Below are 24,064 nucleotides of genomic sequence, written 5' to 3'. Positions count from 1 at the left end.
GCGCTGCGCTCGGCCTCACGTGAGTCATGGCGCCATTACTCCATTAACTGGGCAGAAGGCTTGAGGTCAGGTGGAACCAGTGGCGTTAGATTTTCCTTGGGACAGACTTTTCTGCTTTGGGTTGACTGTAAAAACATTTTAGAAGATCCTGCCTCCTTTTATTTCCTCTAAATTCCTCTCCCTAAATCCTTTTCCCTCCTACTCTTTTATATCAGACTTACTTTCCCTTATAACATGGAATCGTAGGGGTGACAGGAATCTGAAAGCTTTGGAGAGACATGACTTTCTGTAGCAAGGTTTAGATGGTGTAAGAGCCTACTACTGGAAAACAGCCTACAATATATTTCAGTCCCCTAAATTGCCCCCATCGGCGTGTATCCAGAATTAGTCATGTAGATGCCTTGCTCCCACCTCCATTTGCAATCCTACCATTCCATTTTTTCCTCTAAAGCATGTGTTTCATTCTATTGGGGGTAATTTTTTTTTCTCATTTTTGATACCTTTGAAATTCCCCAATTTTTGGCCAGAGCAGCTTTCATGTTTTCAAACAAATGATTCTGCTTTGAGGGAGACCATTACTTGCTGTGTGAAAGTATAATGCAAGAACATTTTTCCAATGTTGAAAAGACCTCAGCAGAACTCAGAAAAAATGCTGAATGCAGGGATGTGGATAATATAGCAACACGCTCTTCCGTGCAGGAATGTTTAAAGGGTTAAAAAGATATTTGTAAATTAGGCAGCCGCTCAGAAGTAGCCTCCTACAGATATCAAGATGTGATTGGAGAACTGGAGGTAAAAATTAGCTATTTAAGCAAATAATTAGGACACAATTAAGGCCGATTTGGCTTCTTGCTGAGGGTAAATTAGACTCTTACAGAAACAGGCCAATTACCCTCAGGAAAGAGGGTAAAGAATTCTTTATTATCTTTTTTTTGAATTTGGTCTATTCTACATTGCTCCCACAGCAAAGCTATGTATGACTAAGTCCCTTTACTAGGCCTGACTTACTGATCAAAGTCCTCCAGTAACTGGGAATGGGTCTTCACCACGCTCTTTAAGCAACCTTAATTTTGGAATAACATATTACTAAAACACAAAAGAAGCATGCTTCCATGAAGTTACTCATTTTTGGTGTCTCTGTTCATATACTTAAGATGCACCTCATAAACATGTTTTGAAAATATCAATTTCTGGAAGTTGATGTTGGCAGGTGTTTGCTATTAGACATGCACTCAGGGTGCCTGGTCATCCTCCAGACCAGCGGTCGCCATCCCAGGGTCCGTGAGGTCCAAAATGTTGGCGACCGCTGCTCTAGATGAGCATTCGCCAATCCATAAAAACAATTTTCAGCCATTTCTTACAAAAAACAGGACCCAATCATTGAATTCAGTGAGACTATGGTCAGGTAATGTCACGTGGTACTCTTTACATATAAAATAAGACACCACTTTCAGTAGTAATACAATCAGATTTCTAAGGGTGACCTCTGAAGATACAAAATTAGCTTTTAAATTCCTTGAAGATTTTATTAGGGTAATTATAAACCCTACATAGATTCTACAGAAAGACTAGTAGCTTAATTTTTAACCCTAGTATACTTCTTAAACATCTTTCAGAGTCATGGGCCACTTCTTCCAGCTGCCTAACTAGCAAGTCCTCAGGGATTTGTGTTTGTTGTCGTTGTTTTTCCCCCATTAAGTCAAATGAGATAGCTAAGTCTGCTATAAAAATTAAGCATTTCAGGGAGGATTAAATAGAGCTATTAATTTTAGATAATTGAGGGTTGTACCTTATGCTAATCTAAACAGAAGGAAAATAGATAAATCAGTTTGATGGAAAAAGCCTATTTCTAAGTCAATTTTTTCTTAATAAAATATTATTGGACATTTTCCACATTATAAGCCTCTTTCCATTAGTGGACATACCTATATTATCTGGACCCATTATTAACATGCTTCCCTGTACTCTACTTGAGTTGCTCATGTTCCTGAAGGAAAAGGTTAAAATGTACTAAGTTTTTTTTTAAAATGGCATGAAATAGTTATCTAAAAGACCAAAATAACAACTTTGCTTAACTAAAATACTCCCAAGAAATAGGCATTTGCTAAAGAAAAATTTCCTCATATTTCTTATTCCATCTTTTTAAAAAATGACAGACTAGGATTTAGCCATGTATTCAACTCAAAAGAACAGAGTTAAAGCAGATCTCTTCTGGGGTTTTTCTGTGTGAACCATACCAAACATGAATGGAACAAATCAAACCCTGGGTAAACCAGAAGTCACAGGACACAATGGAGAAATTCCGGGACTTGGGGAAAGCACACAGAAAACGTAATTAAAAAAGAAAATTCTTCATTGTTTGGGGCCAGCACAGCTCTCAGTAACATGTTTTCTGTTTTCTCAAGGTCTGCCTGCTGCTAAGAGATGGCAGTGACATGTATGGACATCTGGGACATGCCTGACTTCCTAATACCACTTGGAGCTGGACAACATTTAACACCAACCAATCCCACTGCACAAGGCCCTCTCAGGACTCAAAATATACTTATCATGCTATAAATCATTTTAGCTGTGCCTCTCTCTCTAAGGCTGCTCTTGGGAAAGAAGAGAGTTGCAAGGAGAAATAGCAAACAAATATGGGCACCAGGCATCATGGGTCTGAGGGTCCTAATTATTCCCCCAAATGGGCTGCTTAAGGCAAAGAGCCTCAGACCCAAGATCTGTGCACATTTCTTAAATATGTCCAGAAATGCATTTATGTTAAGTTGGTCTTTTTTTTAAAGAGAAAAAAAAAAGCAGCATTAATAAAAGTGGTGTGGTTTTTCTGTGACCAGGTTTTTAAAGAAACTTGGACATTTTGAAGTTAACTATGGACAGTGATAAAGTCCCAGGAATAGGGATTTCCCAGGCTACATTTTAAGCCACATTTTAAGTGGGAGGGAAGCTTAAACCAGGACCTGTCTAGGCAACACAGGATTCTAACTCTCCTATGTAGACTTCTCATTCTGGTCTTGACCTTCCTAAAATATTTCCTTCCAAGATTCCTTAGTAGAGGGTGAAACAAAAGGCATGGGAAATACTTACAAAATATCCATATTTTGTCCCAATAGCCAATAATAAGTAATTAGCCTCTTAATTAGAGGTGAGTAGGATTTTAATGTTCAGATACACAATATGAGGAGTCAACATGTGGTACTTGATGGTGATGGCAGGATGATGTCAAAGTCTCATTTCTTAAAAGATTTGAGTCCTATGTAGAAGTAAAATTTCACATGTGAATTGCTGGGTAGTTGCCAAACTCTAACTAGTTTTCCAGGAATAATGTGCTCATTCTGATTATCAGGCAATGCCTTTCTCCAGGCTTGGGGTGTGATAAGTCATCGGAATTTGACCCCAAGACTATCTACAAATAACAAAACATTTTATCACATCCCTGCTGAGTCCAGGAATTCCACTTACTGCCAGCTCTCCACAAAACTAAGCTTTGTTAAAAGAATCATGAAGGTTCTTACTCCATGAGAAGAATTGCCCTATGTAGAAGCAGCAATGTTTTGACCCAAGTGTTAAGATTTATGTGCATAGTTAGCAAAATATTTTAATTCTAAGTTTTCTCTTATCACCCATTCTCATTTTCAGTTTTGTGTATTGAGACATTCCTTCCCTTCTTTCCCCCTCAATTTTACTACTAATAATGAACAGAAGCAAAGCTTCTTTAAGAAAAGCCTTAGTCTAAAAGTTTGATCATGAACTTGCTCCTGCACTACCCCACCCCAACTACATGGAGAACTTGTCTGTTCCACACAGAGGTACAAAAGATGTGAAATTCTTTTTTTAAACTGCTGCCTCCTATCAGGCTGCAATGTGATAAGAACACAAGTCTAAAGTACAAAGGTTATATTTAACCAGTGCTCTCCTGCGGTTTCAACAAGCACATTTTAAAATCCACTTCTTGTACACTTGAGAAAGCAAGTCCTATGAAGGCCCAGAACTCACTCAAGGGAGAAAAATCAATAGTAGGTCTGGCTGTTTTAACTCATAACACCATAGTACAGGGGACGGGAGTGGCGGGGGGGTGGGGGGGGGGGTGGATGAGGAACAAGAGATGAGAAAACCACTAGTTTTCCCAATACCTCTGATAGTGAACTACTGGCTAAACTCATGAACTTTCTTCTCCCACACAAAAACAGGAGTAGACAAAGTGCTGCTTTCTTAGCTTAAGAAGAGGATTAATATTTACTGCTCTCCATCCCAGCTGGTTATACCTTACTGTCCTCTGGAGCTTAAAAACAAAGAAACCTGGCCATCTTCCCTAGCCCCCCACTACCAAAACAGAAGTTTTTTTGGAAATGAGTCTTTTTTTGAAGAAGATTCATATGGATTTTGTTGAGAACAATGAGTCATTACTCCTCAATAAGCACTTTGCCAAGCATTTACCATCAATTATTTCATGACTGAATTCAGAAAGGTTCAATCACAAACTATGTAGTAAACAGAAGAGTTCACCATGAGTGGATTCTAAAATCCTGCCTTTCCAGTAAGCTGACCCATAGATGCTGTCCATTCTGTTTTTCACCTTGCTGCCTTCCCACTGGACCCCTCTCTGATTTTTCCAAATTAAGTTGTAGGTGAATCCTCCATTATCCAAGTCCAGAATAACACACACATGTGTACAGAACCTCACTGTAGCCCAAGAAGATATTTATTTTCCCACTTTTCCCCCCACAGATTCCTTGTTAACAATGTAAAAACCCATTTTTGTAATTTAAACAACAAAAGAAACACACCTCAAAATTCTTTCCTAGGATGAATTTGAGGACATAAGGATAATACAAAGTAAATGCACAAATAACAAAAGATGCAAAATTAACTGAAATGTTCATTTTTCCTAAAATTTCTCTTAAACAGCAGAGAAGTAGAATCAATGCTGCCACCTAGTGGCAAGCCAAACAAATTATGTAGCATCCTGGGGCAAAAAAGGATCATAGGGCCCAACACCTGGTTCCCTGCCTAATATTATCAGGCTATTACCTACCTTCCTGAAAAGAAAAGAAAAAAATCACAGCAACATTTCCCAAGCAATCCCTCCTTCAGAGTCCCAGTCCAATCATGGGAATACAGAAACCCAAGCATGGCCTGTTGACAGAATATTTCACATGAAACTTCCCTCTGATCATTTTTAAAGTCAGTTTGCCCAGTCCTTTGGCCCAGTAAGAATGACACAGGAAAACATGGACACATCCAAAATGCTCATCTGTTCAGAGTGTGTACACAGTAATTCTGATGTCTGTTGCCTCAAACACCTCCTCAATTATTGTGGATACATTTTCCCATTGCAGACGATCAAGACCACACCCAATCCTGAAAAAGATAAAACATCTCCATTGGTTGCGATGAAGGTATCGAGGAAATCAATCCTTCTCTCTTCCTTTAGGCTGCATTCACCCAGAGCATAAGAACAAATTATCTGACCTCACACTATAGGCAGTCCTGGTGGAAGCTTGGAATTCCTGTTGTGAGTCACCCAAGGCTGTTCCTGACAGCACCAACATCCCACAGCTGTCACTTCTCTTTTACCTACTTGTTACCACTTCCCCATTGTTTCAAGCAACATTTAGCAATGTATAACTGCTGTGACATGGGACAAACACTATCCATCTATGTCTACTGATGAAAACTAGCTGTGGGAGGATGGGGAAAGACTGGCATTTTAAAAATACACTTATGATCATGGAAAGTTAAGCAAGATAAAAGAAAAAGACAAAGGACAGGATCTCTGCAAAAAAAGAAATCAAGATGGAATGCTGAGAAATGTCAAGCTGACTGCAATTCAGTTCTTTGCAACACCCTAGTGAAAAACCTTTATTGACCCACAAAACTCTATTACCTAGCACCTTTCTTCTAAGATGTTACTTTACTGATCCTCAACATCTCTGGGGGGGGGGGGGGGGGGGGGGGAGAGAAAGGCTTTAAAATGCTAATCTCATGTAATGTGATGATTAAGTCCTTGAAAAATACTGTGATTTAAAAAAAGTTTATGATACATAATCTAAGTATATTGAAGACCAGTGTAAGACGAGGGACCCTGTAGTCACTTAAGTAACTTAAGAGCTTGAAATAAACCTGCATGTATGGTCAGCACTGACGCAAAACTAGACTGACAGAAAGAGAGATGAACCCAAGCTTATTTCCTGAAAAGGATACAAAGGGCCTACAGAAAAAACCCCAATGTCATTCCTTAAGTTCCCAATAGGTAGTGTCTAAAACATTACATCAGGGATATATCCTCTGGCTATTGCCCAAGGTGACCATCAACAAGCAGGCAATTTAAATGGTAGAGATCCTTTACAGCTTTTTTTGCACAGGATTAACAGGTTTGGGACACCTGAAGGGGCCCAGAGGAAAATCACAATTGCTCTGTCTTGGTTCTTAAGCTTATACTGCTTCAGGAATAGAAGCTAAGATTCAGGCAGAGGATTCTAGAAATTTAACAAATGTGACTGAACAACAGTTCCTCCCTACTACATAGGTTGAGGCAGGTGTGGGTTTTAATGACCAGCTCCAAGTCATTCAACCCAAGCTAAGAAATGGGTATGCTTTGGCTTAAGGTCTGGCAACTGGTCCACTGGTGATATTTCTCAAGTTTTGAAATTTGCCCACCTTTAAATTACGTTAGTATTTTGGATTAAGCTTTTAAGTCATTTGTCTAAACCCCACCAATCAAGTCTTCACTTAAGGCCCTGGATTTCCTTGCCTGGGCATGGAGAGGTCTGTGACTCCATTCTTCAGACAATGGGACTTCATGGCTTCTAAACTCTTCTGTAAGTTTTCGTAAGTTGGCTTGTGTGAAGCCCTTTTCTTTGTAATCTGAGTACAAAGAAAGAATTCAAACTTCTATTAGTCCAAAATGATAGCCAAAGAGAAGCCATCACATCTCCCAACATCCTGATAATTAAAACAAAAAGTGTATTTTTATAGAACAGTCTAAAGCAGGGATGACAAATGTCATACTGTCCCTTGCAGTTATGGGAGGCCTTCAGGAAAATCAACTAAATAGGGCCTGAGAAATTCAGACACTCCCAGGTAATAATCTTTCCTTCTCTCAAGCCCAGGAGGTTAAGAGGCTGTGCCTATTGTGTATTGTTTTTAAGCAAAGTAGGTGAAAGTCTTTGTGCCACTTCCAAGAGATAAGCTGCATATCTGTAACAAGAACCCATACCACCCAAAAATGTCCTAAGTCTATTTACTTAGAAACTATGCTTGCTTGCTTTTTGTTTCTCTATAAAAGAACAGAGACAAACTGGTAGTACTCCAAATAACACTGAAGCCCCAGCAGCCTTAAAGACAGCATTCAAAGACATGACACCACTTAGTGTGCTGTCCAAACCAAGCTCTTAGTGGGCTGGCTGTAGGTCACCAGCACCATCGCCAAGAAGCCACACTCTTTCTGGGGCCGAAGACCATGTGGACAGGGAAGACTCCCTCAGAGGCAGCAGGCAGGAAAGCAGCTGAGTGCATTTGATAGGGAAGAATGAAAAACTGCTTTGGGCAATCTGTCTCAAGACATTACAGTTTTTCTATCTCACTATGAGGAGGAAGGAATTCAAGTATGAGAGGCATCCCTAACTTTTCCAAGTCTTAGAACACAGGCCTTTGGAAGATGTCACAGTACTCCTTCCCATGAAGCTAAGATGCTTCTTTTCTAACCCGGAGCTCCACACACACAGCCTCACCTCTGGACCTGAGTTGGCATGAGATCAGAAGCTTTTTGACATGTTTAGTTGTCTAGAATGGACTATCATGGTCAACACAAATTCAGTGCAGCCTATCTGTTCACCAGTCCTTAGAACATATTGAGAATAGGCCCCATCTTACCAAGTAATATATGTATCGCCCATCTCTCTTCAGAACAGCCACTTCTCCAGATTTCTTTTCTAAGAAAAAGTTATTTAATAGTAGAAAGAAAAATGAAAATCAAAACACTGATCTCCATTCTTAGATTTTTAAAAAAATCTTTAGATTGGTTTACCTAAACCTATTGTCTCCTATGAACACTTTGCTCCTTATCAGCCTTCCTAAATACTGTATTCCTGAGCATCCAGCTTTCTTAATCATGTTTTCTCAACCATTTTCCTCACACCCATCTCCTGTCCTGCTCCTATTTTCAAGTACACCCTTACTGTTCACTTAAAAACTTTGTCTACTGCCCCAAAATGTTTTAGAATATACAGCATTCTTCCTTTGCCAAATATGTTCATTTTTACATACAAAGAGCTAATGTTTAAGCATTATGGGGAACGTAAGTACACAAAAAAGTTTCTAATTATAAGCTTTCCATCAAGAAAAAGTGTCATGTTCATATATTAACTATAATACAAAGCAGCAAGAAATTGCTTTTTTGAAGGCTGGGATCAGAATCACTGGTGGAGAAGGTGATTGAATAAGCCTACACTGTGGTCTGAGCAACTGCTTCAGAAGCTCCACATGACTCTAATACACACCTCTGGTTTTAAATCACTGGCAGGAAATGAAAGGAGGGGTTATGGAAGGAGGAGGATACTAAACTCCTAAATACAGTATGGGTAAACAAACTAATAACTGGATTTTGCTAAGCACTTCAGAATAATTAAGGTTTCCAGAGAAGTGGAGCATTATCAATAGAGCTTTATGGTAGAGGAAGAATAGAAACTTTTACAAGAATTCAAGCTTGGCGTGATAAAGGACCCAAACTAGAGACTATTTTTGTGGAGGAAAAACTTAATCTGATGAGCACAATAAAAGTACTCAGTGGTTAGGAACCTCCTCTTTACATGTATATCTTGTTTAATGAGTGTAACAGGTCAAAAGATGTTCCAGCCAGGGAATAAGAATTAAATTGTTTTCAAAAATCACGTTGAGCCCTATCTGGTTTGGCTCAGTGGATAGAGCATCAGCCTGTGGACTAAAGGGTCCCAGGTTCGATTCAGGTCAAGGGCACATGCCCGGGGTTGTGGGCTGGATCCCCAATGGGGTTGTGCAGGAGGCAGCCAATCAACCTCTCTCTCTCATCATTGATGTTTCTGTCTCTCCTTCCTTCCTCTCTGAAATCAATAAAAATGTTTAATAAAAAACAACTCACGTTGATTTAACAGTTCCTGCACCCCTCCAAATTTCTTCTTGAAGAGGACAGCTATCCCAGCGCCCATCCGACAATCCTCACTGATACAGTGGGCTAGAGAGTCTGTTTTGGGGCATGCAAAAAGGTCTCCTTTCACATAGGTGATCTAAAACGTGCAAATGGGGAAAATGTTTTATTAGATGCAGAAAAATAGTTACTTGTTTTCCTTTACAGTATCCACCACCCCTACCCACCTTCTTGATTAAAAGCCAAATCCTTAGAATTTAAGCAGTTAACCACACGAATCAAAGCATATGTCAAAGGAAAGTGATGGCTGGTGTCTGTCTAGGTTGTATTAGCCTTTCTAAAATAAATCAGCTATCGAAAAAAGAAAGACAATTCAATTACTGGTTTCATTAAAAAGTGTTTATGTTTTTGACCTCAATTATTCTGAATTTCAGTTCACCATAACTTAATGGTTATTACGCACTCTGCTTCCTTCTGCATCTTCATTAGGGCTGCCGGCCATGATACCGAGTTGCTATCTCCAGAATTTAAATATTTCTTCAGCTATGAGGAGGGAAAAGTAAAGAAAAATGCTTAGGCAGCCTGAATATATTATATTCAGATCGCCCTGACCACGCATTATTTCCCCCTCCCCCCCCCCCCCCCAACTTATATCTCTGAATGTGACACCGTTCAGCCTGTAGGAAATAAATACAAGACTCCCGGGGCCAGGAAGAGGGAAATGCCTTAGGTTGACGGCGGCTGGGCCCCGCTCGCATTTCGCGCTTTCCCGGGGCGCCCGCCCCGCCCTCCAAGAAAAGGCGGCCCTAAGACACGCCTCCGCCTTTCCCCGCGCCCGGCGGACCTAGGACAGCCCCGAAACTCGGTGGGTTTGGCCTAGAAGAAAAAAGGAGGGACTTCGCGCGGAGGGAGTGTGCTGCCCCGCGCAGGAAGGAGAGGGAAGGCGGCCTCTCCAGGCTCGCTCCCCTCTTCTGGGGGAGCAGGCAGGAGCCTGGAGAAGCCTCCCACCCTCTGTCTCCTACCCTGCAGCGGGTCAGCGAGGGTGCACAGTCTGTCCTTGGGTCCCGTGGGAAGGAGCGAGGAGGCTCGCTCTAAGCCTCAACGTACCGGGGTTACCCTTCACCTGAAGTCGGCCGTTAGGAGGTCCCGCCCCGCGGGGAAGGGCTTCATACCCGGCCCTGGTAGGTTGGGAACAGCCTACGAGACCAGGCGCGGAACCAATCCCGCCACAGCCCTTGAGTACGCACCTAAGATGGCCGCCCACCACCTGGGAGCGACGCGGGAACGAGCCCCTCTAGCTAGCTAGCCCAACCAGCACTCTTTGGTGATGGCCGCCGAACTTCCGGCGGTAAATACCGTGCAGTCTCCCGCCGCCACCCGAGCATGCGTAACGAGACCGCCACCTCGAGCGGGAAGGAACGGCGCTTGCGCATTAGCCCAGGGGTGTGCCTCTCGTGGCCGCAAAGAAAGGGGTGGGAAGTTGGCAAACGAGCTCGTTAGCGCCTGCGTAGTAATATGTCCAGGGCAGTGTACTAGTCGAAGGGACTGGCGCATCTAGAAGACGCCGGCGTGTTTTTTCCCGTAGGGAGGGGTAGCTATTCCGGAAAGTGGGCGTGGCTTCAAGGACGCCTGCGCAGTGCTCCTTCAACCAGGCGTGGGGCGTGCCCAGAGCAAGGTGTTAGGGGGCGTGGTCTCAGAAGCGCCTGCGCGGAGGCGGTTGGAGGGAGGCCCGATTCCCCTTTGTTCAGGTTCGCCATTTTGCGAGGCAGCGGCAGTGGCGGCGGCAGCGGTGGCTGGAGCCTCTGATTGGGTTTCGGAGTCCGGTAGTGGAGCCAATCAGCGCGGGCAGCGAACCGGGGGAGCGAGGCACGGTTAGTATAAGGAGCCAATATCCAGCGGCCCAGAGCCGGCCCCAGCGCCCGGATTGGCGGGTCTCGCTGACCACTCAGGAAAGGCCCAGGCTCCCGTCGAGCCCGGGGAGTCGAGCTGAGCCTAGCCGAGCGGGGCCCCAGCTGGCGGCCCCGGCCTAGACCTTGCGAGCGCCGCGGGGCACTCCCGGCCGAGGCCTTCAGAGGGCTGCCCCGCGCGGGGATGGGGCCCCCGGGGGCAGGCACCTCGGGGTCCTGTCCCTTGCAGGGTGCCAGGGCCAGCTGGGGATGCGTCCGGGTTCCCCCGACCCTTAGGCTGAGGTTCTCAGCGCCCAGGCTCGGGAGTGACGGGCTTGCCTGTCATGAATGTTTCTACACTCAGGTGCGCACGCCTCGGTGGTTTCCTCCGGGTCGTTCCGGCCTCACACTGAAGCCCGTCCTAGCACTCTCCGCGCTCCGGCCCTCGGGACGGGAACCTGCCCCCTCGGGGCTCGCGTCCCCCAGGCCTCCGGGAGCCGTGGCAATCCGCCGCCCTCCGGGGTCGGCAGGGGGGCCTGGGGAAGACTCGCGTCGCCGCCGCGGGGCCCCTACGTGCGGCGGGAAGAGGGGGCCGGCCCGGCCCGCCTCGGCGCCGCCCCCGCCGTTTCCCGGGGCTGGGGAGTCGGTTAGTGCGCCCACTCTCCCAGGTCTGCCGGGCCCCTCCTTTCATCAGGCTCGGCTCGGGACCCGGGCTGGCGCCGTTACCACCCCCTTTTGGCTCGTCATTTCCTCTCCCCGCCGCGCTCGCTGGGGCAGCACCGTACACCTCAGTCTTGGAGCCCGACCAAGCGGTCTCCCCTTTCTTGCCCGGGCGCTAAGGCCAGCCCACTCGGTGCCTGGAATCTCACCCTTAGAAGATTGCTAGCCCTTCCCGTTTCTTTCCCGCAGGCTGCACAACTTGCTTTTCATACTGTTACTTCTACCTCGTGAACTCTTCCTCCCTTGACAATGTACATTCGTTTTTCAGCTTTCTGTGTCACTTTGAACTGATCAGGCTTGACTTCTTAGCTCAACCCACAGCTACTCTTGGTTTACTTTTTCTAATATGCTTTCCAATTCCATATTAACGTGTGTGGTTTTTTTCCAGCAGATATTGTTGGGTTTTAGGGTAAGAAGAAATCTCTGTTGACAACCAAGTATGAAACAGTTAGTAGTAGGTACCAGGCATCAGTATATTTGATGGGGAGGGAGAGGGTAGATGTAAATAAGAATCTTCCCTGCCTAGTGGAGATTGACAGGTGAACAACTAATTAATACCTAGCGGTTAGTGATGTAACGGGGCCAAGTTTCTTTTTGTGAAGTACAGTACTAATGTGTGACTACCAACAGCCTTCTGGAAAGCTTAATATAGCCACCCTTTTGATTGGCCTGAAGGATGATTGGATTTCTTCTGACAAGAAAGAAGAGCATGGGCAGAGACACCAAATTGTGCTGTCTGAAAGGGGGTGAGGGGACAGAATGGGGCAGTAGGCAGTAGTGGTGAGAGTTTAAGATTGGGAAAACAAGTTTCTGACTTGTGGGGTTCTGTCCTATAACAGTGGCTTCTTTGGGGGAAGAAAGGGAGATTTCCCTAGGACTTTAAGAAAACTCTTTACTTATGTGAAGCACCTAGTGCAGTCCTTAGCACCCAGAGTAGGCCTTCAGTATGATGCCGGTTTTTCTAAACACATTTACTAAGGTCATACAACTGGTAGGTTTCAGAAAACAACTAATCCAGGGCTCTTTAATTCTTATCCACATTAATGGATGTGCAGTGTGTCTTAGATGTTTTTTTTAAAACATATCACTTTTAAAAAATATGTCTTTATTGACTTGAAGGGAGAGAGAGATAGAAACATCAAGGATGAGAACCATCCGTTGGCTGCCTCCTGCACACCCCCTACTAGGGATGGAGCCCAAAACCCAGGCACGTGCCCTCACCCGCTGGGCTATCTGGTCACTTTAAAACCACCAAACACTTGCTAGACTTTCTAAAACAGTGGTTGTCAACCTTTCGGACCTCATGGACCACCTGCTGTTCTAAAAGACGGTTATTGTCTGGTTACTTTTTTGCTAAACACCTGGAACTCCCACCTGTCTACAGAAGAACTTGGAATTTTGAGAGACAGTAGTCTAGCCTCTATCTTTCACTTGAGGTGTGGGGCCTTTTAGTCTGCTGTTCATATGTTGAAATTTTTGTGTCCTTGTTACTATGTTGGTTCTTCATTTGGAGTACTCCACCCCTTCCCACATCATCACATATAAATCTTTCTTGAACTTAACACCAGGTTAGATGCCATGTTTTCCTAAAGTCTTCCTTGATTTGTCTATCCCCGGTAGAAGAAATCTCTCCTCCAGATTGCCTTATTACCTTCTGTCTCTTAGATTCCAGTACAGATTTTTACTCCTTTACTAAACTTAAAGACTCTTTGAAGTTAGAATCTTTGTCAGTTTCTTTTTCTAAAACATTTAGGACAGTGTCTGGGACATGATACATCATTAGTGGAGAAAGGAGCAAATTAGGAATTCTAATCCAGAAACCTTGAGCAGTAAGGAAGCTGGACAGCTATTCGTTCTAGTCTTTTATCAAAGAACCAGGACCCATTTGTTGAGTTGTAAAATCAATTTAGTGGGCTAATGCTGGTAATTTTTATAATAAAATAGAAAGTAACAAAGTTTATATTTTATGTTATAAAAGATAAGTATTCATTACCTGACCAGCATGGCTCAGTGGTTGAGCGTTGACCTATGAATCAGGAGGTCACGATTCAATTCCTGGTCAGGGCACATGCCTGGATTGCTCAGATTCCCAGTGGGCGTGCAGGAGGTAGCCAATCATTGATTCTCTCTCATTATTGATGTTTCTATCTCTCCCTCTCCCTTCCTCTCTGGGGGGCGGGGGTTATATATATATATCTAGATATAGATATATATATAATCTACACTAATAAAAGAGAAAGATGCAAATTGACCATACCTCTGTAATGCCCACCAGCCAGTCAGGAGTATGCAAATTAACCAACAAAGATGGTGGGTTAATTTGCATATGCAGGCACAAGCCAAACCTGAAGGCTGAAGTCTTGGCTCCGCTGTGTCCTGGGTGCCGGAGGAAAACCTGTGCTGGCAGCCAGGGGAAGGAAGGCCAATTGCACGAATCTTTGTGCAACGGGCCTCTAATATGTGTGTGTGTGTGTGTGTGTGTGTGTGTGTGTGTGTGTGTATGTATGTGTGTGTGTGTGTGTGTATATATATATATATACACACACACACACACACACACTAGAGGCCAGGTGCACGAAATTCGTGCATGGGGGGTGGGGTGTCCCTCAGCCCAGCCTGCACCCTCTCCAATCTGGGACCCCTCGAGGGATGTCCAACTGCCTGTTTAGGCCCGATCCTACTGGGATAAATGGGCAGTCAGACATCCCTCTCACAATCCAGGACTGCTGGCTCCCAACTACTCGCTTGCCTGCCTTCCTGATTGCCCCTAACTGCTTCTGCCTGCCAACCTGATCACCCCCTAACCACTCCCCTGCCAGCCTGATTGATGCCTAACTGCTCCCCTACCAGCCTGGTCACCCCTAACTGCCCTCCCCTGCAAGCCTGGTCCCCCCCCCCCCAACTGCTCTCCCCTGCACGCCTGGTCCCCCCCAACTGCCCTTCCCTGCAGGCCCGGTCACCCCCAGCTTCCTTCCTCTGCTGACCTGGTCACCCCTAACTGCCCTCCCCTGCAGGCTTGATCGCCCCCAATTGCCCTCCCTTGCAGGCCTGGTCCCTCCCAACTGCCCTCCCCTGCTGGCCCTCTTGTGGCAGCCATCTTTGACCACATGGGGGCAGCCATCTTGTGTGTTGGAGTGATGGTCAATTTGCATGTTACTCTTTTATTAGATAGGATAGAGGCCTAGTGCAGGGATGGGGGCCAGCTGGTTTGCCCTGAAGGGTGTCCCGGATCAGGGTCAGGGTTCCTTTGGGGTGTGGGGTGGCCTGGGTGAGGAGCCTGTGGTGATTTGCAGGCCAGCCATGCCCCCCTTGCAACCCAAGTGGAGGCCCTGGGATCTGGGATTTATTTATCTTCTATAATTGAAACTTTGTAGCCTTGAGCGGAGGCCAAGGCAGGCCAGGGCTACAGAAGCTTGGCTTCCTCCATTGCTGGGGAAACCCAAGCCTCCTGCTCTCTCCATGGCTGCAGCCATCTTGGTTGGGTTAATTTGCATACTCACTCCTGATTGGCTGGTGGGCATGGCTTGTGGGTGTAGCAGAGTGATGGTTAATTTGCATATTACTCTTTTATTAGATAGTATATATATATATATATATATATATATATATGATAAGTATTCATGAAACTTTTGTTTCAGTTACTTTTTTAATGTTTGATAGGAAATGGTGTTTCTTACTGTGAATTGTGGTCAGAGAAGTTTGAAAGCTTCTAATCTAGACTTACCTGGTAGTGATTGTCAAATATGGTAATTTTGAGGGCTTTTACATGCTTACAGTTGACTCTCTGAAAGTTTAAGCTTTAAAAATATGTGTGGGTCCACATAAAATGTATTCCTAGTAATTAGCTACATTTCAGGTTCTGTGCCTTGAAGTGGAAAGAAGAATTTTCATGCTAGCCAGAATAAGCACATCTCTTTGAGGAAAAAAACATTTGAAACTTTGAGTTAGAAACAAGAGCTAGACAGACTAAATCTGGCTGATTTAATTTTGTCAGAATCTTGGGCAGAGTAGCACTTGAGAAAAGACAATGTCAGGTTTTATTACAGTTCTGTTATTGGCGAGAGGACTAGATCTTAGTTCTTGTCTTCTTGAAGGAAAGATTTTGATCAAGAGACAAAGTGCAACAAAGCAAGCAAAAACATACTTAGGACAGTGTAACAAGAGCCTAGGCTGCGCTGCTTTGGCTCACTGAGAAGTCAGAGGAAAGGGAGCCTTGGAGACAGGTTTGGGGGCTTAGCCTGGGACAAGCTGCTGCTGCTCATTGCTCCCCTGGTTGCATGTCTCACTGGGTCCCTTACAAGGAAGAAGAGGGGAAGGGAATGGCAATGGCGGGGATGTGCTGCCCGGGGGGCAAGCAGGCACTGGATCCTTTGTGTTGAGGGTATTTATCTCTCTCTTGCAGGTGGGAATCTCAGGGGAGGGTCTCAACAGAATATGCATCTGTTTTCCAGGTGTGCTCTTTCATGGTCCTGGGCCAGAGGTCATTAGTGCAGCTGGTCCTGAGGCTGCCATGGCATGCTTGTCTGGTTTTGCTGCTTTTCTAGGCCTGGAGCTGAAATACAACAGAGGCCTAGATGCTATCTTTAGGGAGGAAAAGGCCAGGGGTCTAAACCACATGGCTAGCAGTATGAAAAGTCAGGGAAGGAAAGGTTACCCTGGGGGTGATATTCTTTGTTTTCCCAGTTTTGCCCCTTGCTAGGCATCCAGGGCTTTCTGCCCTCTGGAGTTTCTGTACTAGCCCATTGTCCTTGCTCTGCTCATGTCTGTCTAACTGCCTGTAACAGTTCTGCTAACTGAAACTCACAGCAGTAGGACATATGGCTTCACTGAAGCTAGTTGTGTTATTGAATTCACCATTAGCAATCTCAATATCATGTTCCAGACTGAATCACTTTCACATTAATATGAGAGAGGATTGCTATTAGATTTGAAACAGCTCTTTTTTTTATCCTTCAGAGTAGAGTGGATTTAAATGTTTTTAATTTGGAGCAGTTGTGTTATGGGATTAATTAGTTAAGAAAATCTGCATGACCTGTTTATTAGTAACTCATATGCTATTTAAGTAAGATGCAAATTTCTGGAAATTAGTGGTCAAGAAAAGAATCTCATACAATAAGGAGATCAACTTTATCAATTAACTTTGAGATAAACAGTTTAGATACAAAGGGTAATTATTTTAAATTTAGGTTTGGATGAATTTTGACAAATTTATACACCTATGTAACCACCACCACAATGAGGATATAAAACATTTTTATCATACCCTAGATGATAAGCTCAGTGGTTAGAGTGTCAGCCCTTGGACCAAAGGGTCGTGGGTTCAGTTCCTGGTCCAGGGCACATATCTGGATTGCAGGTTTGATCCCTAGCCTCTGGTCATGGTGGGTAATGAGAAAATAGCTATCAAATTTACTTGTGTTGCTGATTATATATACCCCTTATTGACTAATCTATATATACGTAAATGCAAATTAAAACTACATATTTGCTTGGTGAGTATTTCATTAGAGCAATGGTAGCGAGTTGGAGAACTGTATGACCTGGTGCGTGATGCTGTGATGACACAGTCATCCTGTCATTTATGGCTCTTATATACTACATACCATTTTGGTTATGAGTGATAAGCTTAATTAATTTTTGTTAGATTTTTTCCTTTCAACATTTTAGTATAAAATTGTTCAAACTCACAGTAAAGTTAAAAGAACTTTACAATAAACACCTCTATACCCATCACCTAGAGTCTACCATTAACATTGTACCATACTTGTCTTATTAGATATCCATCTTTACACCCATTCATCCATCAGTCTTATTTTTTAATGCATTTCAAAGTAAATTTTTGCCATCAATACACTTCTTCCTAAATACTTAGATATGCACTTGAATATATTTTTATTTCTTTCACACAATATTGAGACACCTTGCAAGTGACTAATCTCATCCATTATGTGTGGATTAATAGAGAGTGGTGCCTTGCTTTGCTGCTATAATGTGCAGTTTAGTTCTCTCACACAATGTTATTCACTTTTTAGGATTTATGAAGGCCTAGAGAAAAATTGAGGAAAAGATTTATCTGCATTTTGTTTATATACCTGTGCCTCCCCGGTATTTCCAAGGAGAATTACCCTTAAATTTTTGAATCAAGTCTTTATTCACAGTTCTCAAATATCACTTCAATTTACCTAATTGTATCCTTATTTTCTACTGTTAAAGTGTATGAGAATGGTAAATTTGGACATGGACTAGCTATTTAATGATATTACAGACTTATTTATTTTTTAATATTTGAATAATATAGTAGAGACAATATCATTGTTATAAATTGATAAACAGAAAAGAGTCTCTTTAGAGATAGATGCTAAAGTATTTGTGGATTTGGGGAATAATATGGTGTCTTGGATTTGCTTCAAAATAATCTAGGGGACGGTGAAAAGTGATTGAGATATATGTGAAACAAGATTGACTATGAGTTGAAAATTGTTGAAGTTAGATTATGGCTATGGGGGTTCATTATAATGTTCTCACTACTTTTGTATATATTTGAAAATTGCCATAATAAGTTAAAATGATACAATAAAGGGTGGCATGTTATTAGGCATTCAAATTCAAGACTAGAAAAAATTTACGGTCTTTTTAGAGAAAATCATAGCCATTTAAAATTTTTCCTTATATTTAATCTGTAAAGAATTATTTTTGCCATTAGTATAATTACTTTTTATTTCTTGCTCTGGATTAAAATGCAAACTCCTAAATCTTTGCTAGGGCATTCTTACTTGGTGCCACTTAATGGAGATTTTGATAAGCAAAATAAATGTTTGACTTCAGGCCTGGGTAATTTACTTATACTAAATAATAAACCCTGAAGTTTTAAATATGTAGGGAACTAGAGTTACATGTTTGGCTTGCAACACCTGTTATAAATTAAAGAAACTGTTTCTTCTCTAAAGTACATGTGCAGACTTAAAAATCAGTGTTAAATAAGCCTGTAACAAAGTGATATTATAACTCATGAGTATTTCTAAGATACAGGTATTGCTTTTTTATTATTAAAAGGTAAGATTGCCAGTGAAATGGCTAAAAGCATTTTTAAAACATGAAATAGAATTATGATATTGTTGTCATGATTGTACCATGTAATCCTAGTTAAAAATGACACTGTATAAACATTTTCTATTTTCTTATGCTGATTTCTTACAAATAAAGTACAGTGATCAGTCTCAAAGTTAATCATCTGGCATAGCCTTATTGACAATCTCTACTCTTGTTTTTTTCCCAACATTTCTAATAGGAGTGCACCTCACAGTCTTCTCTAATCTCCGGAGTGAAATTCCCTGTGTACAGGATTCTAACTTGGAGGGACCATGGAGCAGTATACAGCGAACAGCAATAGTTCAACGGAGCAGATTGTTGTACAGGCTGGTCCGATTCAGCAGCAGGTATGGAAGTAAAACTGCTTTAAATGTCTCAGCAATGGAGCTGATAATGGCACTACTCAATTGGGGAATTATTTCAGAGATACCAGATCTTATAAAGAATGGGTCTAATGACTTGTGCTAACAACGAAGTGGTTTTTGAAGATTAAACTTGTGATTTCTCTCCTGTTTTCCGTGTTTAGAACTCTATATCCAGCCCGTGACCACTGAGAATTTGCTCTTCATGGGAGCCTGGTTTAATGTTTTTATTGATTTTAGAGCGAAGAATGGAGAGGGTTAGAGAGATAGAAACATCAATGAGAGAGACATATCGATTGGTTGCCTCCCACAGGTCCCCCACCGCCCAGGAATCAAACTGGTTACTTCCTGGTTCAAGGGTTGAAGCTCAAACACTGAGTCACACTGGCTGGGCTAAATTGCCCCATTTTATCTTATTAAAAGTCAAAACACCTAGTCTGTTTTCAGATGGAAATTTGGAGTTTTTATTTTCTCTGGATTCAATTTGTGTGTTTTTTCTACTTGATTAAGCTAGTGTGTAACCTACTAAGGTATTGGCCACAATACACAAACCAAGATAGTCAGCGTCTAAGAAGTCTACTGTTCTTTGACTTGAATCCTCTACAGTGTTTACTGTGAAAAGTTCTAGTTTACCATGAGGATAATAGACAGCCATTCTTCTGGATAAACACATATTAGAAAGCAATTCCCTATTTAAATGGGTTACTTTCTTGAATTTATACACAGGTTACATTTTCTGATGCTTTATATGTGGTTTTATTTCAGTGAAACTTCTCTTGTTTTTCTCCATAGGAGAAATTATGTATCAATTTAACTTTAAGATTAGGAATATTTTGTTTCTAAAATGGATCTTAGATAATATAGAAAAGTAGTTTGTAGGGAGGGCAAAGGAAAATTTGATGGTGAGTTCTATCTAATGATCAAGGGAAAGAGCTACTCTTTGTTAATAGAGTAGTTATTTAATAGAGTAGTTATTTAAACTTCTTTACTCATCTTTCCTTCCATATAGCTGCTGTGGCTCTGGCAGCTTCCTTCACCTGCCTTCTTTGTAAATGGGATTCCACAAAGGGCTCTCCGTTCACACCCATGCCCTGGTGGGTGAATTTTTGTTTTGTCAAAATTTGCCATCACAAAACATAAAAATTAGGTTGAAATTGCTTCTAAGGTAGTCTAATTGAGTAGAAGTAATCCTAGTGTGGGGACATGGGAACAGTAACCTCATGAAAATGATTTTGGTTCACAGTGATTTCCTTTTTGATGATTGCATGTAAGCCCCAGAAATTTTTCATTGTAGCTTCAAGGTTGTTAAAACCTTTGTTCTTGTGAACTGGTTTGAGGAAATAAAATAAAAAAAGGCATTAAAATAACATAGTAGGCAAAAGGATCAAATACTTATTTCTGGAGGGGAAGGGCTGCGTTAACAGTTTTTGTTTTAAGGGTAACTGTTTTGACATTTTTGAGTCATGGAAGTATGTTTTGAGTTCCACTCTGGAGACAAAGGGCTAATATCTTCAGTCCTACTACCTTCAACCAAACAGCTTCAGGATAGGGAGTCTGTACAGTTAGAAAGTCTTGTGTAGGGTGGGGTTGTTAAGACATCTCTCCCTCCACTATAAGAGGTAAGGTGATCTCATGCCTTGAACCATACATTTTCTTCCTGACACATTTCAAGCTCTTCCTGTTCCTGTTCTCAGCAGCAGGGTGGTGTCACTGCTGTCCAGTTGCAGACTGAGGCCCAGGTGGCATCCGCCTCAGGCCAGCAAGTCCAGACCCTCCAGGTAGTGGTGCCCTCTCTGATTCTCTGTAAGCACTGCATGAACTTCTCCTTTCCTCATGTCTGGTGCTGTTTGTGGTAGGATCTCAAGGAGGAATGGCAAAGTCAGTTGCATGTTTTTGATGCTAACTTGTCTTTGAGACTTACACCATGCCAGTTTTCCTAATGTTTCATGCCAAGTCATGTAGTGACTCCAGTGTGAATTTTCTGAAAACAGCATTTGGCTATTACGTTTCTTTGGGAATGCCTTGGAAAAAATTGTCATAAGGGATAGGAAGAAATTCTTACAGTGACATCAAAATCTATTTAGAGTTCAAACTCTGTGTCAGATTGCAAGATAAAATTTCATGAACTTTACTATAATAGTAGAGGAGAAAATGCATGCGCATTAGCTAGGCTAGATTGTTTTTATTAAAAGGGTAAATCAGGTGCAAAATAATCATTGTAACTTGGCAAGTTTTATCTAATCACTAGATCTCTTGTTAATCTCTTTACTATTTTCTAGGAAAATAGTGACCTGTTTTTTTTATCAGATCTGCAAAGATTATCCCATACCTCTAGATTGGACATAAGTGGGATAGATATACTTTCGATAGGTCTTAGGTGTTATAGCCACTATAAGAATTCTTACTTAACCAATTCAGTTCCCTAACATGTTGGCTAAGTTAAATATCCAAATTTGGCATGATATTTTGGCCAGCTCCAATATAAAATCAGGAGCAGGAGCATTAGTCTCTTCTGTGTCTATAGGTTACTTTGACTAAAATGACTGTATTTTTGAGAAACTGGTAAGACTTCGGTGCCCTATCTTTTTTCATCCACTAAAATGGAAGTAGTTCAAAGTAGGACCTAGAACGTAGAACCGATAAACATCCTGCAGTTAACTACCCATTATTGTAATCATTTTACTTTACCGTTTCAGCCCCACCCCCCACATCTGCCACCCACAGTGTTTGATGATGCCAATTCTGAACATAAAATAGCCTGAAAGAACCTAAACTTGTAGGTTCTCCCAAACTATAAATCTCAGAGTTCAGCTGCTTGTAATTTATGTTTTCATGCTTACTTCATCTTACTGATGTGTAAAATAATACTGTCATTAACCACTTTGGAATGGGAATGTAACATGCTCTTAACTGTATGGCTTTTTGTCTGATGCATGTATCCTTGCAATCATTCATATGTTGTAAATACAAGTGGGCTTCTTGGAGTCTCAAATGGTTTATTATGTGCAATCACAGCATGTCAACAAGGGGAAAAGTTAAGATGACAGCGATCTTGAAAATTATTATAGTTATGCCTTAAAACTTGTATTTCCTACATATGTAAATTTTATTTAAAAGAAGTGGAGACAGTTTATGGAAATAATAGAAACTATTCCTTAAAGGTCTCATTATTTTGGAAAACTTTAAATAGTACTTTTAGTTATTCATGCAATAAATATTCTGAAAAAAATCTTTCCTGCTAGAACATATGCACACATTGGAATAACGGGGGATTTGATTTGGGGTGGGGAAGTAAAGGGAGGAGAAAGTAGTGGAATCAGATTGTAAAGTTCTTAATTTTAAACGAATTTCTAAATGAGCAGTTTCACAAAAGCTAGGATTTCGAATATTTCTAAAGGTTCTAGAACATTTGGGAGGGGGTGCTTAATACCTAATTTACTCCTATACGTCTGATTGATAATTTTATTTGAACATTTTTTCCACTGGCATTAAGAATGACTATTTTAGTCATGCAAATATTCTTTTGTAATATTATAAGTAATTCCTCAAAGATAGAATCTGAAAATGAGTTTTTTACTTTTAGCTATTCTGTTGAACATTCACTTCATTTCACTTTTTAAATGGCTTATTTTTTGGCTTCTAGAAAGTATTCTATTAGCTAGGTATTTTTTATTGGGACTCAAAATGTTACAACAGAGCATTTACAATGGCCTGGCTTTTAGAGTTTTCTGTTTATTCATGGGAGCTTCAAAGTTGGAAATTTTTTTATATGCTTGAGTGCTTTGTATAATTTCCATATTTGTCATTGCTTCTGTTAAAATTAAAATAACTGCAGGTATCGCAGGGCCCAGTGCAAGGAATTCCATCGCAGATACTACAAACTGATCAGAAAATATTTCTAGGCAGTTTTTACTAGTAGGCTCTTTTCAACAACAACCAGACTAGAATTCCCAGAATATAAGGTGAAGAGAGTAAAGTATGTACATTTCATATATGCTTGAGAAAGGGTGTTCTGCATAAGATTCCAGAGTGGCTTGCTACCCAGCCTCCTGTATCGATGTGTAGTTTGATTTACTCCCTCCAGGTTATTTAGAATTTGTATTTAACCATCATCATCACCACCATTAGCTACCCTTCTCATTGCCTCCTCTTCAGCCCTCACTAGAGATCATTCCTGGATATTAGTCTAAAAAGGCAAATAGTCTTGACATTTTGTTTAAATGCTTCTTATGGAGTTAGCCTATATTTGGTGATAAATGCCTTATATCTATTGAGACTTCCCAAAGACTGGATATACTTCATTATATCTGACTTTAAAGTATTCAACTTGGCCTTTAGTCAAAAATACCATAGATGCTTGAAGAAGATAGGACTTCAGACTTATTATTGTGGGGGGCTCTCCTGCCTTTTCCCCCTCTAGCAAGGCAGCAAAATAGTTCCAGTAATTGTCTTTTAGTAAAAGCCATTTTGTGTCTTATGTTATTTCATTGTACTTATTTTATTTCATTCTAGGTCCAGGGGCAGCCATTAATGGTACAGGTCAGTGGAGGCCAGTTAATCACATCAACTGGCCAACCCATCATGGTCCAGGCTGTCCCTGGTGGACAAGGTCAAACCATCATGCAAGTACCTGTATCTGGGTCCCAGGGTTTGCAGCAGGTGAGTGGTATGAAAAAGTGTTTAGACAGAATATCAGAGTAGAGGTTTTTAAAGAATAGTTATTACAAGCTGTTTGACAATTGATATTGTTGCATTTAATTGCTTCCTACCCTCTCTTTGCATTTAGTCAATAGTCCATCTTTGTAGTACCAGTGATAAAGCAGAACTAGACAGAAATTGTACATCTCTGGTAAGGACTAATTAGACATGATTTTTGAATCAATGTA

At 41.8% G+C, this 24,064-nt stretch overlaps 2 protein-coding genes across 18 annotated transcripts in view; one reads left to right on the top strand and one right to left on the bottom strand.

Moving 5' to 3' along the window:
- Positions 1-4,593: 4,593 nt before the first annotated feature.
- Positions 4,594-10,578, bottom strand: OARD1 (O-acyl-ADP-ribose deacylase 1). 6 transcript variants are annotated; one of them, XM_079780787.1, is made up of 6 exons: positions 10,478-10,578; positions 9,585-9,664; positions 9,116-9,260; positions 7,873-7,931; positions 6,752-6,864; positions 4,671-5,358 (listed from the first exon to the last, which is right to left on the bottom strand). In XM_079780787.1, the coding sequence occupies exons 2-6, from the start codon at positions 9,621-9,623 to the stop codon at positions 5,256-5,258; spliced, it is 459 nt and encodes a 152-aa protein (XP_079636913.1). In that variant the 5' UTR covers positions 9,624-9,664; positions 10,478-10,578; the 3' UTR covers positions 4,671-5,255. The 6 variants fall into 6 exon arrangements, with proteins under 6 accessions (XP_079636914.1, XP_079636913.1, XP_079636910.1 ...); XM_079780784.1 differs by having other exon boundaries at positions 10,369-10,508; XM_079780783.1 differs by lacking the exon at positions 10,478-10,578 and adding an exon at positions 10,229-10,358.
- A 277-nt stretch (positions 10,579-10,855) lies between these two features.
- NFYA (nuclear transcription factor Y subunit alpha) overlaps positions 10,856-24,064 on the top strand; it is a 32,664-nt gene continuing 19,455 nt past the window's right edge. For 2 of the 12 annotated variants that reach the window (XM_079780778.1, XM_079780782.1), the window contains exons 1-4: positions 10,856-10,992; positions 19,016-19,163; positions 20,876-20,956; positions 23,691-23,837. In XM_079780778.1, the coding sequence (XP_079636904.1) occupies positions 19,089-19,163; positions 20,876-20,956; positions 23,691-23,837 (303 nt within the window). In that variant the 5' untranslated portion in view covers positions 10,856-10,992; positions 19,016-19,088. Of the gene's footprint in view, positions 10,993-11,042; positions 11,372-19,015; positions 19,164-20,850; positions 20,960-23,690; positions 23,838-24,064 lie in introns of those variants that run through there. The other 10 variants (XM_079780776.1, XM_079780780.1, XM_079780781.1 and 7 more) reach the window with 6 other exon arrangements.

The sequence above is a fragment of the Cnephaeus nilssonii genome (assembly GCF_951640355.1).
Source record: "Cnephaeus nilssonii genome assembly, chromosome: 9".
Taxonomy (NCBI): domain Eukaryota; kingdom Metazoa; phylum Chordata; class Mammalia; order Chiroptera; family Vespertilionidae; genus Cnephaeus; species Cnephaeus nilssonii.
This window is presented reverse-complemented; position numbering and strand designations above follow the sequence as displayed.

Coding starts and splice junctions, on each gene's coding strand:
- OARD1 (XM_079780787.1), bottom strand. CDS start 9,623: ATGGCCGGCAGCCCTAATGAAGATGCAGAAGGAAGCAGA. Junction 6,865..7,872: donor GGCGATACATATATTACTTG/GTAAGATGGGGC, acceptor CTTTGTACTCAG/ATTACAAAGAAAAGGGCTTC. Junction 5,359..6,751: donor ACAGACCTCTCCATGCCCAG/GCAAGGAAATCC, acceptor TATCTTTTTCAG/GATTGGGTGTGGTCTTGATC.